The sequence below is a fragment of the Solenopsis invicta genome, chromosome 16 (assembly GCF_016802725.1).
Source record: "Solenopsis invicta isolate M01_SB chromosome 16, UNIL_Sinv_3.0, whole genome shotgun sequence".
NCBI lineage: Eukaryota > Metazoa > Arthropoda > Insecta > Hymenoptera > Formicidae > Solenopsis > Solenopsis invicta.
This window is the reverse complement of record NC_052679.1, coordinates 19,914,480-19,933,985: the sequence shown is the minus strand read 5'-3', so window position 1 is coordinate 19,933,985 and position 19,506 is coordinate 19,914,480. Positions and strand designations below refer to the sequence as shown.

Sequence of the window (19,506 nt, the reverse complement as noted above, 5' to 3'; positions counted from 1 at the left end):
ACTTGAAATTAATACTATTAATATCAATTAAATAATGATACTTGATAAGAAATGCATTAATCTATAATCACATTATACGAGAGGGAATAAGAATAATTGTTAATAATGTAAAAGAATACAGTAATTTATTAAAATACGCGCGTACATCGGAATTAAAGTCGGTATGTTCATAATTCGTTCAAGCACAAATTACAAAAGTTTATAATCTACTATGCCTTTATTCGACTAAATCGTGTATTTACACGTTATTCCACAATTGCACATTCTCATTTCCATATCTTTCTTCTTTAACGTTAACATTCTACATATATTTTCCATACAACCATGTCTTCCATCATCATACAACCATAATTACATACAATCTAAGTATAATAGTATATACTAAGTATAATAATATGTATTAAATAAACGCAAGTTATAATGGAAAACTGTCGATCGAATTATTATTTACATCCTTATGCATTTAATAACTGATTCACTACGAAGTTCGTCCAAAACGTTACATAGGCCAATTTTGTGCAATTAATATCTTATATTTATATATAATTTTTATATTTATACATTATTAAATAGTGTTGTAATCAAATTTACATGTAATGAAAAAACATTGTAAAATACTAAATTTGATTTTTCTGCATTTTATCTTTTCTTTTTAACGTTAACATAAATATTCTAATTTTTAATATAATAATTTTTAAATATTAAGTAAAATTGATTTCTGTTTTAATATAATTTAATATGAATTTCGCGGCATGTAATTATGGGAAAAATATTCCATCGATCAGGATTTCGGTACAAAACCAGCCTTGGGTGGTGGACCGACAGGTTTACTGGACATAGGCACTGTAGGATCTACGCCCATAACAAGTGGCGTTCCTACATTACTTCCACTCGGTGACAAGGCAGCTGATAAATTTAAAGATGGAGAAGGGGACATTCTCTCGATTGACATTGACTGCTGAGGAAGTTGTGCGTCGGTCTGAATACCTCTAGACCCGTATATCTCCTTCAGTATCAAAAGCATGGTGTCTTCAGATTCCCTAAATTTAACCAAATTATAAAAAAATCAATATACATATAATGCAAAATATTTTTCATAAGAAATGTATGACTTACCAGTAACAGGCATGGCTTGTAATAGCAAAAATATATTCATTAATATATTCGAAAGGCGCTTCTTGAAGAACGTAATCTATTCTTCTTCCACCGTTAAGTTTTCCTACTTTTAGATTGGCACCACCATCGTCGTTGTTTTGTTGATCTGGTACGTTCGGCGGATTTTGTAATTGCTCCTCGACAACTTTATCGATTTCACGTTCCAGAGTTTGGTTGTCTGGCTTGTGAAATAAGGCTAATTGATAAAAAGAATTCCACGTTTGTCTTACGGAATCGAGTAATTTTTGTTTCAAATCCGCTCCGACACGTGCCATTGTTTCCTTTAATTCTACAATCATAAATGTAAATAAGCACAAAAGTTCAAACTAGTAGTTTGTAAATTAGAAATCATTATGTGCATATTTTAGAAATCAACGATTTGTACTCGCCTAAATGCATTCTCTTTCTTCCTTTGTGATGTGGGATCAGCATAGGTCGGAATTTGCATGCTTCTGGATTAATTAAGGATTCCACTCGATAAGCTACCGGATCAAATGGATGAAAGATGTTGAAGAAAGCCGGACAAGTAGGTAGAGTGAAATTTTCTCCGAGAGTGTCGATGCCACGGACCGTCACGAACATGCCAATCGGACTGCCGAGAGCGAAGAAGGCACGCGGGTGAAAATTGAGTTGCGGATAATGTATGTAAGGTTGCCCTGTTCCTGCAGCTCCCATCACGTAGCTGATTTTTCTGCTAAGACGCCTCTTGAGAACGGCCGCAGCCATTGGCTTAATGACCCCAACACTGTCACTTTCCTGCAATGACAAACATTTTATCGTATTGCCTACTTATCAAAAATGAAAGCAATTAAATTAAGTATAAAATTGAGCGATGAAATATAATAATCTCTTTTATTTATATTCTCTTTATCGCTACTCACTTCATCATTTTCTTCATTATCATCTTTACTTTCTTTCTCGGGTTTTTGATGGCACAACAGATCAAACATGATTAAACTACCCAATGAATGACCGCCTAAGACAACTTCTCCGTCAAAAGTAGGATTTCTTTCTTTGAATAATGCATGCAATCTGTTTATCTCACTTCCAACTGTTTGCATGATGGTTTGACAGTACGTTGGACTAGTATAAAAAAGTATGTCCAACAAAGTAGTGTTTGTAAAAAATCGTAACTTTGGAATACTTTCTAACGTGATGGTTTGCAACTGTTTATCAATTCCCGTATCGGAATGAAGTGTTGTATGCCAGGAAATCGGTAAAACTTCTATTCTATTTACGGTTCCTTGCTCGCACGAAGAGCGATAATGTGATTGCACCAATTGAAATGATATACTTCGGAACTCATCAACTGTCATGAAAAAAAATTTATATAAATGTCGATACCACAGTTTGAGAAAGTTTTATAAATAACTAAAGTAATTAATTTAGTCTCAATTAATATATATTAATATTATATTTTTTACAACTTACCAACTTCTTCTATACTGCGAAACTTCAGATCGCAAACACTACCAATACCATGAACGAGAAATAGAAGATGATCCACTTTCTCGGGCTCACCCTCATCTATATTGAATTCGTCGACTCCTCTTTTAACACTTTTTGGTTTACTTGCAGAACCCTGTAAATATGTACTGTCCTCTGAAGCCTGTAGAAATTAGGATCCACCATATCAAACAGAACCATGCGTGCAATTAGAAAACCTACACATATTATCTGACAAAATGTGATTTATAAAAAAAACACAAAATATTTTAAAATAACAGCAGTAATACTTTGCAAAATAAATAAAATATGTGCTAATAAAATGGTCATGATGTTGTTTATTATTGTATGATGATTTTAATTGCAACATATAAACAAAAGCTGTACACATAAAGCTAAATAATTACAAAAACATTAACACAATATTGTTAAATGAAACTAAAAGCTTGGATATTGTAAAGCAAAACATTTTTAATAAGATTACATTACAAAAAGCAAATTTATAGTAGCAACATATTTATTTTATTTTAATGATATATAAAATAAAGCTTATTTAAATTAAAACAAACTATACAATAACAAGAAAGTGTTTAAAAAATTGTGAAAAAATATTAATATATAATATTTGTGCAACTAAACATTTATACTTTAATTTCTTTGTAATTTTATCTACTAAAAACATTTATAGCAAAATTTTAATTAAATATTTTATACAAAATATATTCTTTTTAACTTATTAAATTTTATTCAACATTTAATTTGTTATATATAATTGATCTACGTACAACGTTATTTCCCCAAGATCCCGCCGCATCGGCAGAAGCTGGTAAGTAATGAAACTGGACTGCAGCACTATGGAAAATAATATATTCTCCATTATTTAATTCAACTCTTCGGTTCCAATTATTCGAGATGCACGCTAGCTTGTATTCATCCTCAAGTTTCACAGCTGTGGTCTCACTGTAAGGAACGTATCTCGCTTCAGCTGCTCCCTTGAAAAACCAAGAACATCGTCTAACTTCGTTAGATGCTCCGGTCCAATAGACGGGTGCTCTTTGACGATGTAAAATGTCAACATCGTAACGACCGCCATCGGTAGCCACCGTGGTCTCAGGCGTAATATCGCTCGAATTGTGAACTTCTTCCAGCTTTAAGCTGTCCTGCATGGAAAACGGCTGCCATAGCGTTTTACTCTCCACTTCCTTACGGTAAAACCAGTGATGATATACTGGTCTGTACTGCATTCGTTTGTCGGAAGATCCAGAGGCCTAAAAAGTAATAACATTCTCCATGTAATTATGCACTGCTTTGGACAATTAAAAATCATAACTTTGTAATTACTTTACATAAATATAATTTTATGCATGTGCAAAAATGTATTAAGAAAAACAAAAATAAATTAAGTAAAAAAAAAAATTATTATCTAGCGTCCAGTTCTAAATTTTTTGAACATTTTTATTTAATTTGATAAATAAATAGAAAACATGGTGTGCACAGGTTATCCTTACCCAATTTTGAAAACTCGGTGGAACAGTATCTGGTGTGGTGCGATTAGTTGGCGAATTAACCGACATTTGAACTGGACTAAGTGTAGCTGATCCGGTTGGTTCAGGTACTGGCGTTACCATCGATACAGCGGGCGAAGGATATACGGTATTATTTTCGGGAATAGCGTAGGGTTGTTGCAGTCCACTGCTATTTCCGTAAAACGGCGAATTTTGATATGACTGCTGTTGAGTGGAGCGTTGATCGTACGTATGCGGTAAAGTCGATTGCTTAGGTAGTTCATTCGCAAATTGGGCAGGATTATAAAATATTGGTGCTGATTGTTGACTGGGAGCAGTATATACGGATTGGTTAGGGGCGATATATGTCGGTTGATTAGAGGCAACGTTTAACACCTGCGATTGAGAAGATTGATTCGTATTCCAGAACGGTACGTGAGCCGCGGAATCGATCGCTTTCGAGTTAAACGCGAAATTTTCTTGAGCTTGCGGTGGATTATTCGATGCGTTAACTACTGGCTGTGCAAACGGAGAGATTGCATTTTTTTCCTGAGACGAAAAACTCGAGACCTGATTCGGCTTCACCGATTCAAAAAACACGGTTTCCGATTGGTCCGTTGACTTCGGTAAGTTATAGAAATTAACAGAAGAAGGAGCTTGCTGCGGAAATGGAACAGGCGATACGTAGTTTAAGCTCGACTTTTGTTCTGCGGGCTTGTCTGTATAAAAGGTGGTGCTTGGGATAGATATCGATTGCACTTGGTAATGCTGTTGAAGCGGATGCGCGTTTGACTTAGCTTGAAGATCCGTTACAATTGGACTGTTATCAGTAGTATGTACTTCCAGGCAGATCACTGATTGCGCCGTTGGCTCTTGCCCAAGAAACACGTCACTCCATGTGTCATTTCCAGATCGAGCCGCTTTCCCTTGTACGTCATTCAACGTTGTTTCATGTGATTTATCGATTATCTCATTTGTTGCCTTTAACGCATCGCCTTGCAATTCCAATGTTTTCGTTAATTCGGTAGCGACGCTGGATGTAATTTCGTCAACTTCCGCGACAGCTTCGGTAGTTGCTTTGGAGGAAGAATTTTCCTGCTGTTCCGCAAGAAAATGTTCTAACTTCTCTGTTACCTTGGCTGCTGATATTGGCGCAAATGTCGCTTCAGTTTCTCCCGATATCAATGTAGGTTTATACGCAGATTCTGTGGTTGTCTCAAGGGTACCGCTTTTCGAAAATTCCGGCGGTGAACTTTGCTGATTAGGATTCTTAAGCACAGCTACCTCTTTGTCGAAATTAGATATCGGTGGTAGATCTCGGTTTGTATAAGTAAAACCGGGAAACGAAACGTTCGCCGGAGTATTCTGTGGCGTTGCAGGCTCTAATATTCGTGAAGGTATCGGTCTAGATGACGACGAAGGAAATTGCGCAGACACAGAAGAACTTTCAGAAAATGGATTTTGGTTTGCGGAAGTTACAGATACATTATATGACGTTCCTGTTGTGACTGGACTGGATCGAAATGAATTTTGAAGAGAGCTATTTCGCGATAACTGCTCAGACGTTGGAAGTTGTTCGGGCAAGGAACTAGTCTGCTGTACGCTAGAATTGTTACCCTGCGCCAATTTCTCTGATTCATATGGATTCAAAATGGTTGGTGGTGCAGAAACATTTTGAGTCGGTAAGAATGTCTGTAATGCTGGATTCGAATATGGATTTGCGTTGCTCGATGTTAGATCAGGCGGTGGTGCGTACTTCAAGCGTCGTTGGTTACCAAGTCGATAAGAAACGGGCGCTTTAACAAGAAATAATTGTTTCCGATTAGATAATATACTTATAAACATAAATCATTACACATGTACAATATAACATTATTACACACATGACAGTGGAAGAATAAAATCGAATAAAAATTAATTGTGTGTGTGTGTGTGTGTGTGAGTGTGCGTGTGCGTGTGTGTGTGTGTGTGTGTGTGTGTGTGTGTGTGTGTGAGTGTGCGTGTGCGTGTGCGTGTGTGTGTGTGTGTGTGTGTGTGTGTGTGTGTGTGTACAATATTTGCATAAATAAATAATACTTAAAATAAAGTTAACATTAACCTTAAATTTTATTCAATTTTATTTCTTGGAATTGTATTATATTATAATTTTGAAGTATCAAACTTATATTACATACATGTAGTAAAGTCTAACATAATGTGCTCTTTGTTTCCTGTTTCTTGCTTTCTCTTATAATCTTTATAGCTTTTAGTTCAATATTTTATTGAAATTGATAAGATAAAAATTGACCTTTGAAAGATACAAGAAATACGACTGTCAATAAAATAATATACAAAAAAGTAAAAACAAAAGGAGAGATTAGACTTAAAGGTTTAATTAAAAGTTGCTATAAAAAAGAATATGTTAATATTGATTAAAATACGGTTTTATTATTAATTATAAATTTTTTATCATTATTTCAAACACTTACCATAGCCAGGTTGAGATATACTAGGTGGAACTGCGGGCTGAGGAGGATTGGGTGCAGTACCGGTAGGGCCAAAAGCAGTAAATCCGGACAAGTTTGTACTTCGAGAATCCTGAGGATTAATTGCTAAGAATCCTGGTATTTCCGACTGAGAACCATGGTATCCTTGCGGCGTTATGTAAGGATTAGATTCGTGCGTTCTGCTGGTATTCTCCGGTGTCTGACTTATTTGCGGTCCCAAGGAATCGGATTTACTCGATGACAACGACAGGTTCGGTAGAGAAGAGAGAATCGATGTGAAATATCCTGCTTTTACTGGTTGATTCACCGTGTCCTTGGTTTCTTTTGATTGACAAGATGCATTCGCGGGAAAATCCTCGTTCGTTCTTGAGGCTTGAATATTGACCGGCTCTTGTCCTATGAAATTGTCGAGCTCGGTATCTAAAAAAAGATGACTGCTTACTTACTCAATAATTGAAAAATGTGATTTAATATTATTTTATAATAATTATAATTATTATTTTATAATAATTATAATTATTATTTTATAATAATTATAATACGCTCGATATTTCTCTAATATTTTTTGTTATTTAAAAGCGTTGCTTATAATAGAAACAATTTATATAATTTTCTAATATATTGATTTAGTGTACTTAAAATATATAAAAGTATAAAAATTATATTTTTGGTATTATCAAACATTTTGTAACATTTGTATAAAGATCAAAAAAGCATTATAACAAAAATAAATATCGGTTTTACTATTAATATTATTTTTGACAGAGTAAACACTTTTTTTTAGAAAATGACAAAAAATTTTCAAAAGTTAGTACAGCATTTAATAAGTTAGTACGTCTATTTATTAACTTTTAAGTAATCAGATATAACATTGTTCCTAAACTATTTCCTTCGACTGAATTCTCCAGCAGATTATTCACGAACTGTCAATATTGAACAGGATGCAATGAATATAAGAACCAATGACGGAGATAATGCGAGCCAATGAGGATTCTTCTTGTTCTTTTACGTAGTTGATTACGAGCATCCTGATGGACTTTGAATTACTAACGTTTCTGTGATGTTTTATTTCTGGGCGTGTATTCGTAAAACTTATTTACGACAATTAATATTACAATAATATTCGTTGCATAAATTCATATGCGAATAAGAAATTCAAATCAATGGTTTGCTAACATTTCATGCTCGCATTATTCAATAATAATATTTGTGCACTCGTTGGTAAACAGTTACTACAAAAATGCATAGTTCAAACTTCATGTTTGTATCTATTGTTTTAAAACTTAGAAAGACAATATTTCTTCATAAATATCACGTGGCTTTAATTGGAATAAATGCCTAACTCGAGACAGAAGGAGATTGCATGTAATGGCTTTGGTATGTATTATGGGTTTCCCTAAGTATCGTGTATCAAAATTTACACATAAAAAGATATCTACGATTGTGCAACGATGCCCGTCAACGCCCAGATTTACTTTCGCGTTCATATTATCGTCAATGTAACTGAAGACACATTACCCCTCTGTAAACTCTCGCGAACGAAACTTTATAAGTATGCCGCACATTTTTGTGTCGAGTCTTTCGTTCGAGGTTTTCCTTGCGACTACGGTGGAATGGAATTGCGCGTGTTCCGATTTTTTGTGACGTGCTATCTGACTTGCGTTCTATGCAGAAATGCAGTCGATGGATCAACGCTCGCTACAGTTTTTCCGTCAATTAATAACGTTTCTGAACCGGATACGAAAATGTCTGAGATAGGCAATACGCGAACCGAGCAATCAATCGAGACGGAAACGAGGCCGGATGGGATTACTTTGAAAGATGATTGGCTTATGCCTGAAACTCCACGAGAAACTCCGGAGATGCAGGATCAATCAATGAAGACGAGAATCTTGAACAATTTGAAAGAAGCAAATTGTTTTAGGTTTGTTATTAATTTACGCAATAATAATGATTTATAGAAAGATAACCGTAAACATGTCGATACAATTTTTATTACTTTTATTTATAATCAATCATTGTTTGTAGATATATTTTTAACATATAAACCCAAATAAATAGAAAACTATATTGAAAAATTTCACTTTTCTAAAAAAATTAATATAAAAAAAATAAAAATGTAACATATTTCTGTTAAAAGGTACTGTATACAACAATTGGAAAATGGCAATGGTTTTGAAGAAATTAATCTTGTTTGGTCATTTGCCGATCAAAACGGAAATGGTAACATTTTTATAGCGTGAATTATAGTGCAATATAACGTAAATAAATTTTTTTAAGTCATTATTGTTATTGATATTATTTATCATAATTGATTAAATAATTCTTAAGTAGATACTATAAATTGTATTGAAAATTATTATTTTTTAACTGCACATCCTGATATTTTATGACTCATAATTAAACATTATCTGAAACTTTCGAGATATGATGTTAAATAACATGACGTCGATACTGTTGATAACAGTAATAACCTTATTATAAACATATGTTGAAACATGTTTTACATACTGATTTAAGATGTCGATTTAAAGTCAATAGATATTATTGTTAATACACACAAGTATACATATGTTATCTAAAATATTTCATAAAACATAGAAAATTTAAGAATTTTTTATAAAAATTTAAATAAAAAACTAACGGAAATATAAATTGAACATTATTTAATTAATTATAGTTAAATATTTAATATAACATAAATTTTAAAAAACAACTTTTACACATAAATTATGAAAAACAATAATAAACAGGCTTTCTATAATTATTTTTTATATCATTTCAGATTACTTTTTATTAAAAAATAGAGAGAATCAAAATTTAAAGATATTAAGACATACATCTGTCGATAACAAAAGTTTAACAATCTTAGACTACTGCAGTGTAAGTTAAATTTTGTAAAATAAATTTCGAATAAATATTATAACTTATCTATTATTTATAGATTTATCTTAATTTGAACTGTGACATTGTAAACATGGAAAGAAATTTTATTCATAACGAATTGTATTCAAGTTTCACACACAATTTTAATCGACAAAATGAAAAAATATTGAAAAATGATTTTTCGAGTACCATTACAGAATTCTCAGTAAGTCACTCAGTTAGTTCCTTCATATTAAAAAAAAAGTAAAAAGAAGGAATAATTATTTAAATATGTATGTCTTAGAAAAAATTAGTGCACAGGACTAATTTGAGCGGATATACTGAAATCAATTTTGAAACTGCTGATGCCAATGTGACTAGAATTGAGATTAACATTTTGGGAAATCTTACACATGCAGTTTTAATAATCCCTACAAGTAAGTAATTCTTTTTTCTGTACTTTTAAATGTAAAGAGAATTTGTTTTTATTTAAAGAATATTTCTATCAAAATTATTTTATACGACAAAGACATAATGGTTAACTTTATATACTCCGTGCGCTCTAAACTACTTATCACCTTTGGACATTTGAACGTTTAAGATATTAATAAACTCATGGAAACAAATAATGTAACAATTCATATCGATTATTGTGTTTAAGTGCATGCTATTAGTGCAAAGATGAAATCGATACATTCTATATTATAATCTCTCCCAATAACATCGAATATAGCATAGACGTAGTTTCACATAACATATGCGTTATATCTTACATAGTGTTACATCGGTAATATTCAACGTTTGCTGAGGTTACATTTGACAAAAATACTTGTCGTGCAAGAAACGTGTTATAAAAAAATGTGAAACAATTTGCAAATTGTACCGCATTAATACACTCTTATACACTTTTTTTTATTATTAGATGTAGATTCACTTGTATATAGGTTCACTGTCGTTACACCCGGTTTCGTTTAACTTTTACGTTCAAGGGCAGTATCGACCGGTTGGTTGCTTCCTTCGTATTCGTTGCGTCGCATTAAGATTAAATTATGTCACACACATCACACGTTTTTGCACTTTTTTTGATTTATAAGTATTTTTTGTCTTTTACTAATACACTATATACTTTACATACAAAACTCATAATTAGTAAATAAATTCAAAACTATGCAAGAAAACAGATTATTTTATCGTTAAATTGCAATTTTTTCATTGTTAATCAACATGTCTTACCTTCTAAACAAACAAAATGCTTCAAAATAATTTTCAAAAATAATTTTTACCTCCAATATACACTTTTTAACAGACAAAACAGTGCAGAGACCAGGGATAGTGATGTCATTGGTAAATGCAAGCAACACGAAAGGGATGGCTATCGGCGCGCGCAACATTCCGGGTAGATGGTGCATAAAGCTAACAGGCGTGGAAAATTCAAATTACAATTTCGACGTGATTGCTTACTACGGAACAAATAAGGACGATGTGAAAAATGATATTATCACTAACCCCATTAATAGTAAGTAGAACTGCGCTGTTGAATCGTGTTGATTACACAACTATTCAACAGAGTACATTCAATAAATGTTTATTTTTTATACATAGATGCATTTATAAAAAGTTTATACATTAAAAATATTACCCATAATATATCATGTAAATTCTCAATACACTTGGATTGAACAGATTTGCTCGAAGATTTAGAAGTGATGTGTATCAATTCTAATTTATTATTTTTTCTGAAGCTCTTGATATGAGATCATTAACTGTTTTATACATCAAGGTCACATTTTACTCAACAATACAAAGTCCAAAATTGGCTCATAAGACGTATCTTTTATTTTATAAGCTATTAATCAAATAAACAGAGAGAGAGAGAGAGAGAGAGAGAAATGTCAAAATAAAATGACAGTTTAAAGATATTACTAAATTTTTTTATAAATGTAAAGTTTTAACAAAAATCTGTCAAATTTAATCTTTGTACAATATAATATTGTTTAAATCAGGAAAAGAAGTTGACAGTATATCATTAAATTGTGAGTTGCACCAAATCAAGTAATCTAGAGTTAAAAATTAAGAAAAAAAATAGAAAATAGTCAAACCAAGATAAGAGTTAATTTATATTAATACAAACAATTTAAATCTTTTAGTATAAAATAGTCATTTTGCTTTAAAAGGAAGAAACAAATGACAAGTTTACATACTAACGTTATCGCATAATTACAAGTAGAATTATACAGAAGTACAAATCAAAAGAAACAACATATTTATCGCAACTTTTACAGTTATGCATGATTGGAATAATTCATATAGCATCACATGCTTTTATTTTGTTATAATAACAAAAGAAATTACTCACTCTTATCTTTTCGCGAATAAGTTGCAACTTTACGGTCGGCGAAACGCACGATTCCCGCACTCTCGACAAACTTTCTACTTCCTCTTAACACGGTAGTTGTCTGACAACTGCCAACCCGCTAGCTTCTGGCTCGTGGATACACGAGATTGTGTAATTCACTCACTGCCCTTTGGCCACGATCTCTGCGTCTCTCTCTCTCTTTCTCTCTCTTTTATTTTTACTCGACTCATACTCTGTCGTCAGTTCGCATACGAAATAAGATGATACAGGAAAATTCTTTGTTTTGTTTTTCACAGTATTGTTTAAGATGCAAGCTAAGAGAAGCGAAAACTTCCGATTTCAAAAAGACGTGCAATCAAACGTTTCTTAGAATAGAGATTTAAACAACTTTCTTATGACCACTAAGTTTCTCGAAACGACGCCAATGCTATTATTATCCGTAATTCTATTTTTAATCGATCTATCAAATATATCTGCTTTTCTTATCACGCATCTTAGTGAAATTAATTGTGGTTTTATAAATTCCTTATTATTTCAAATTACTTGTTTATAAATATGTTATTATTATTTTTTCCGCATAAATTCTTAGAGTTTTATTAATAATTGTAATTTTATGTTTCTAAACAATTTTTAATTATTCTTTACTTTCTATGTCCATAAATGTGGAATTGCTTTCCAACGCAATAAATTTATTATTTTCAGTTGCACTGATAAAAATTAAATAAAAACTTTGAAGAAAACCTTGGAAATTTTTCTTATGCGTCAATAATAAAATTAAATAGTATTGTAGAATAATATTACTTATGCCGTTTAACAAACAGAAACTTTCAAAATTAGTAATATATACTATTTATATAATAGCCTATAAAATTATAAAAAAATAATATGTTCTAACATTAGAATATGTTATTATTATAAATTTTTGCTTCCTTTTTCCTTTCCTAGATGTCAAAAAAAAGGATTTTGAAATATTAAATGAAAAACGTATCATACAAAGCAAAACATCGACTGTGACTAGAGTAAGTTAAATGAAACTTCTTAATTTTTTTATTTTATATACATAACATCTATAAATTTTATATAACATACACATACGATATCTTATGTAATTATATAACATAAAATCATATAATTGTTTGAATATACCTTTACGTAAACTGTATATTATAGGAAACTGATGAAAACACTGCCGGTAGTACTAATAGTACTAATTTATTTTTGATAAATTCTACGATAAATGGAAAGCGAAAATTTGTGTTTGAGAGATCAGCAATTATGGACTCGAGAAAAAATAACGACGAGATAATGACAAATTTTTCTAATACATCATTTTCCTCGCATGAACCTATTGTTGACAAAAATATTATCAATTCTTTTATTTTACGTAATAATTCTTGGATGAGTTACGGTGAATTTAAAATTCTACCAAATTTCTTAAATACCAAGGTATTTATCGAAAAAATTTTGTACTTTTATTAAGGCGCAAATATTTTTAAGAATTTATAATATAAACCTTTTTTACTAACATTTTTTATCTCTGATTCGAGACTAACAGGGAAAAGCATTTACTAATATGACATGAAATAAATAAGATTTTTATACCATGCAGGAGCAAAACATTCAAACGCGATCATCGGAAGTCGCATCATTAAATGAAGATATCGATACAAAGGTGAAATCAACCATCAGTGAAACTGTATCAATGCAAATGGCGGATAGCAATAAAAATGAAAAACTTTCAACACAAGTTAATGAAGATCCGTATGAAAAAAAGAAGATATTACTAGAATTGAATGCCAATAGTAAATTGATTGCCGCACCAGGAACAACGCACAGAGTGCTTTTTGATGCATCGAATAATTGCATCCTTCCGGTTAGATATGTGTTTCGAGCGAGAAGTTCGTCATTCAGAATCGTCAATGTTCAGCCATATTTGTAAGTAACTTAATTTAGCAGAAGCAAGTGAAATAAAGAATAATAATTTTACATATTTTTAAATGAAATTAGATAAATCAAAACAGATCAAAAAATGCGTGACATTTACAGTGAACAAGTATTCACGATACTGATCGTAAATAATTTATAACCAATAAAATAGTAAATTTATAACTAATAACATAGTAGAATAATTTCAATTCCTGTTTAAATTTAAACAATTAAAATCTTATTACTATGTATTTATGTTAATTATTAAAATAACTGAATAAAGCTACTGAAGCTATTGAAATTATGGGAACTATTGAATAAAAACATCTATTTATAATTCTCACGTCATCCTGGCAAGTGACTTCAACATTTCAACAAAAGCGAACAAATAATATTTGGATCTTAAATAAAACCATAAATATTATTTGTTCATTTTTATTCAAATATTGAAGATCACATGCAATAGTAAAAATTGTATTAAACGCTATATGATAAATACATCACATTTTTTACATAGTTAATATTTTTATATTGATTGAGAAAATAATTAATATTTCCACGCTGATTAAGAAAATTTTGAAATAAAGTTGAAACTAACATCGCGCTGTTTGTTAGAAGTACACTTGCTACAATCTATATTTTATAATAATTTATCATAATTTATGAGTACATGTGCACGTGCTTCGTTTTTTGTTAAAATTTTATGTATTAATTCATAAATTTATATCTAGCATGTTCTTATATCCGGGCCAAACAGATCAAGTAGCTGTTGATATTTTTGTTCCGTCAGGAAGCCAAGAGACGATCAATACCCTTTCATTATTTATTTTTGGTACAGAAATATCCGAAAAAACAGTAAATATTTATGTTCAAAATGCATTTTCCAAGGTAAGATAATATAACTGATTAATAATCCAAAAAATCACAAATTCCTTGAAAAAAACTTAAATTTATAAATAAAATTTAAAAAAAGTAGTATAAGACAATATGTATAAATACAAAATAATATAAAATTAATTATACTTGGTATAATATTTTGATTTTACATTTTCTATATTTCTCGCTTACTATTACTATGTAAATTCTATTAACCATGATTTCTATTTTGCATTTAGTTCAATGACAATGTAAAACCGACAATCGAGTATTCATTCAATAGCAACTGCGCTGGTAAATTGGACAAAGATCGTTGTGAAAAAACACTTTGGAGTGCTGATATCACTGTTCAAGACTATGACTCAGGTAATCAATGAATGAATTATAAAATATGTACATGTGATTAAATAACAGACACTTTTTTGTGTAACTGTGAATCATTCACTTCTTTTCTTCTATGCAGGTTTGAAACGTTTAATAGCGATTCCAAATGGAGTATATTCACGTACTAATTACATTAGTGGCACAAAAGACCGTGTTACATTTTATTATTTGGCTACGTGCTGCATAACAACAGCCACAATTACAGCAATAGACATAGCTGAAAATCAGTATACTCGTAGCATTGATGTAACAGCATGGAACAATTTGGAAACTGGAGAAATAGCAGCTATTGTACTTGGTGCGCTATTTCTTCTTTTTCTTTTAATACTTCTTATTGTAGGAATAGTTTACTGTGTTCGTAAAAGGAAAAGTGAAGATCTACCTTACACACAAAGATACGGTTCTAGACAGCCTCCTCGAGCCGAAAGAACAAGCTTCTAACTGTGCTTGTGAGAATCAACTGTAATATCGTTATAATCTGACCATCAATCTCAATCGTATCATAAAAACTGTAAATGAAACTTTTTAAATATTATTGTGTGTGTGTATAAATAAAGTATTTTATTAATTTATCAATTTGATTATGTAAAATCAAATTGATACTGTAACCATTATAAAATAAAACATGACTCTTATTCACAGATTAAAATCACAAGAACCTAAAAACTTTTCACTTCCTCTTGTTCCAATCAAATCATTCAGACTATTATTAAAGAACACATTATATTCTCTACACTAGACACTTGTTTGATAGATTTTTCAATACGTACACACTGTGAAGCTTTTGCCAGTTTATCTATGCAATATTATTTGGAATTTTTATAGTTGAAAACTCTACCTTTTATAATTTAGTTTTAGATGGATTTATACATTGTCACAGAAAAATATTCACAAAGAAATCACCTTACATGATGTTCGTTGCGTCATTGCTACTTTTGTGCATATGCTTTACACAACTATGAAAACTGGAGTAAACCTAGGTAGTTACGAACGTCCCCCATACTGAAGTGTCAGGGACTTTCATTACACAATGTTTCTCTCTGCAATGCCGATAGAGTAAAGGAAGACCGAACAGATGTTAGCCTACGAGTACATTCTAGTCAGATGCAATAAAGCGATGCTGAGATCAAGCTCAGTCAATTGGAGCAAAGAGGGACCTCTCTGACTGGAGTAAATGGAGCAAGAGATTGCTCTCTTACAAATTTTGTATTGGAATCGAGCCAATTTTGTATATCGTTAGATTGGATATTACACAAAATTTGCAGACTGCTGAGCCCCACCCACGATTTTTCGTTGAATAAACTCACCGTCTCGGAGCACAGCTGGTGTCGCGGGTGTAACTGGCACCAGCAGTGTGTTTTCCGCGTAATTCTCAAAAGGAAAGCCCGGACCAGCGGCGGACAACAACGGATTTTTCACTTTACGCGATGAGCCGTTCATGTTCACTGCGATGTCGTAGCTAACACTGTTTGCGATGGCACTGACATTAGAGGATGTTTACCCTTTACGAAACTCCGATCACGTGAACCGTATTTTTAAATTCTTCTACGAAATATAAACCTGCACGACCCAATCTTCCACGTAAGCACGTGTGCCTATCGCTGCAATTTGACAGTGGGAACGTTGCGCCTGTTCCGTTCGCTGGAACGTAATTTTCTCGAGATATTGATGTAGGAAGTTTCATGTATCCCCAGATTTACATTGGTATTGAAGCTTGTATATGTGTCGAAGATGGCGCTAAAATCCATTGTGTTTTCATCGATTTATGTAGTTGGTTATAAAAAAAAGCACATGTTAAATCAAATTAATTATGTGCTCTAAAAATTAATTGATTTTTAACAAATAGATTTTTAACAATAGCTATTAACAAAAAATAATATACAACAGAACTATATGACACTTAAACATATTATGTAACTTAATATTAGACAACATAAATAATTAAGTAACAGATAAAAGAAATATTGATTGTTGCATTAAACAAATTTAATATATTAAAAGAATTAAATATGACTAAACAGATATGTGACTTTTACAACCATTGGTAATTATAATTTCTGTTTCGTCGATAGCTAGTCTTAATGGAAACTTTAGCTGTATTTAGATTTAGCTGTAGATAATATTAATTTTATCTAAATAACAAGTCTAAAATAATAGGTTAATAAAATACATAGTAAAATAAATTAGTTAATAATAAAATAAATTAAAAATGCTATATAACGTTATGACGTATTTTATAGTCCTACAAGATAATTTTTAAAATAATATTGTACAATTACAATAATTATTTGTTAATTGTATTATTTTAAAAATTATCTCGTAGGACTGTAAAACATTTTATGACGTCATATAACATTTTTAACTTATTTTATTATTAACTAATTTATTTTACTGTTTATTTTATTATTAACTTATTATTTTTAATTTAACGCTAGAAAAAATTGTCGATTTTGAACACTAAATTTTAACATTGCGTTTAATTACTTAATTATTTTTGTTTTAAATATAAACACGACACAGTTACGTTTACAATGTTAGAAATATAATTAGATGTTATGATTTCTATATAATTCTCTATGACACAAAAACAATTTAATAAATGCATACATATAAAAAAATTTTAATAGTTATCTTCTGTCTGATATTCATAATATTTGATAATATTTGAAAATGATACAATTACGTTTTTGTTGTATAGGTCCTCATTAATCGAGAATTATTTTAATCATTGCTTTGACTTCTGTAGGTTCATATCGCAAAAGATTAAACACCGAAATCCGATTTTCGATATAATCCTTTTTGGCGAGAGCTTATGTAAAGATGGAGGCATTAAATCTTCAAAGCGTGGCGTAATTAGTAGCATGTGATACAAGTACTAAAGATTTGCGTCCCTTATATGTCAAGCGAAACTTTAACCCTTTGTGCATTCATCCCTTTAAAGTGATTCAAGTTTATCAACAGGTTAATTCTTCGCCTTAAGAATAATTTACAGAGAAAATACTGTTCGTATGTAAATTTATTTTATTATTGTTTAAAACAAACAATATATAAAACAAACTTTGTTTTATACTTTGTCATTTCTTTTACGTATTTTTTAGTTTTATTTAGAATAATTATTTAAAAATAACATTTATTAAAAATTTTATAAAAATTAAGCTTATAAATTATAAAAAATTTTATTAAATTTTATACTTTACTAAAATTTAAAATACTTTAAGATTAAATTTATATTATATTCACAAAAAATAAATGTCTTGAAAAATATTTCTAAAAATAATTTTTTTCTTGTCTTAGAAATTAAAGCATTTGAAACATTGTGGAATTTAAATATATTTATATGTTGTTATATATTTATATGCTGTACATTATCTTAAAAAATTTATGATAGATTTGTATATATTCATATAAATGTCATTTAAAATTAAGGTGCTGTATTGGCAATAATGCTACTTTGCAAAATTTTATAGACACAATCACATAGCTCACACACCAGTCATGAAATTACGAGGCGTATGAGGGGTTGGGAAAAAAATAATATTCTTTGACCCCATGTCGTTGGTCACAGATGACATCGCTAAATATCGCTCGGTCGTGCGTCCTTCTCCGCTAATCTATCTAATCTGCCCCAAAATGAAATAGTTGCGATTCTTTCGATGGCACCCTTTAGATGCATGTTAGTGGGAGAAAACACTTGACCCGACTAGGAAGGGTGGCCTCTGAAGTGGTTTACAACAGGGGGATTATATTTGGGACAAAGTGACTGTCGGGGTACGATCATCGCCCCTCTAACTGGTCGTGTTAGCATGTCTCTCGAGCCTTTGAAAATCGACTTTTTCAAGCGCTTTATTTGTAGTCCTTTGAAAACTTGTTTTTCAAAAATATTTGTTATTTAGTATTATTAACAGTTTATATAAACTATTATTAAATTACAGAGTATTATTTATGTTAATTTATATAAAATAAAATCTCAACCAAAAACTGTCAGTCATCGTTCTGTGAAGTAGAATATTTATAAAAAATGCCAATTCTCGTTTAAAGAGAATGTTCCATAAATTTTAGAAAAAATTCTCCTTATATGTTAATTTAATTAATTTAATTAAATTATTAGTATTATTCCAAAATTTACTGTCTTATATCATAAGTATTTCTAGATGCTTTATCTAGTGCGTAATCACAAAGCATACATCTTTCCATTTCAACAAAGTATTCGCTCCACAAGACACTAAATTCCATCAAATTCTTCGGTGAACATATAAATCTGAAAATATCAGATATTACATATATACATAGGCATGTATGGTGCAACGACGTTTCACGAATATATCACATGCCTGCGCGAACAATACGAGTCGCAGCGTTCCTCCCTCTTTTCGCTTTTTTGACTCACCTACGCATCTCCACGCCCCTCCACGTTCCTCTGGGTATCCAGGCAGAACGAGGGCGGCGTAGAAAGCAACGGGGATAGGGTGCTGACTTTTATTACTCCGTCTGATGTTATGAATGCGAC

The 19,506-nt window shown here is 31.1% G+C and overlaps 2 protein-coding genes across 4 annotated transcripts; one reads left to right on the top strand and one right to left on the bottom strand.

Moving 5' to 3' along the window:
* Window positions 1-108: 108 nt before the first annotated feature.
* On the bottom strand, window positions 109-16,639 carry LOC105194585 (SEC23-interacting protein). Of its 3 annotated transcripts, none has more exons than XM_011159571.3 (9): window positions 16,307-16,639; window positions 6,575-7,012; window positions 4,110-5,902; window positions 3,387-3,869; window positions 2,587-2,764; window positions 2,037-2,464; window positions 1,545-1,911; window positions 1,117-1,444; window positions 109-1,040 (listed from the first exon to the last, which is right to left on the bottom strand). In XM_011159571.3, the coding sequence occupies exons 1-9, from the start codon at window positions 16,437-16,439 to the stop codon at window positions 782-784; spliced, it is 4,407 nt and encodes a 1,468-aa protein (XP_011157873.1). In that variant the 5' UTR covers window positions 16,440-16,639; the 3' UTR covers window positions 109-781. The 3 variants fall into 3 exon arrangements, with proteins under 3 accessions (XP_011157873.1, XP_011157881.1, XP_011157891.1); XM_011159579.3 differs by having other exon boundaries at window positions 2,587-2,737; XM_011159589.3 differs by lacking the exon at window positions 16,307-16,639 and adding an exon at window positions 15,908-16,017.
* Window positions 7,827-15,571, top strand: LOC113003178. Its single transcript, XM_039458828.1, has 12 exons — window positions 7,827-8,516; window positions 8,733-8,815; window positions 9,378-9,475; window positions 9,537-9,683; window positions 9,762-9,894; window positions 10,764-10,973; window positions 12,759-12,832; window positions 12,984-13,259; window positions 13,423-13,748; window positions 14,471-14,627; window positions 14,855-14,981; window positions 15,079-15,571. Exons 1-12 carry the CDS (start codon window positions 8,044-8,046, stop codon window positions 15,438-15,440), a joined length of 2,466 nt encoding a protein of 821 aa, XP_039314762.1. The 5' UTR covers window positions 7,827-8,043; the 3' UTR covers window positions 15,441-15,571.
* Window positions 16,640-19,506: the final 2,867 nt, after the last annotated feature.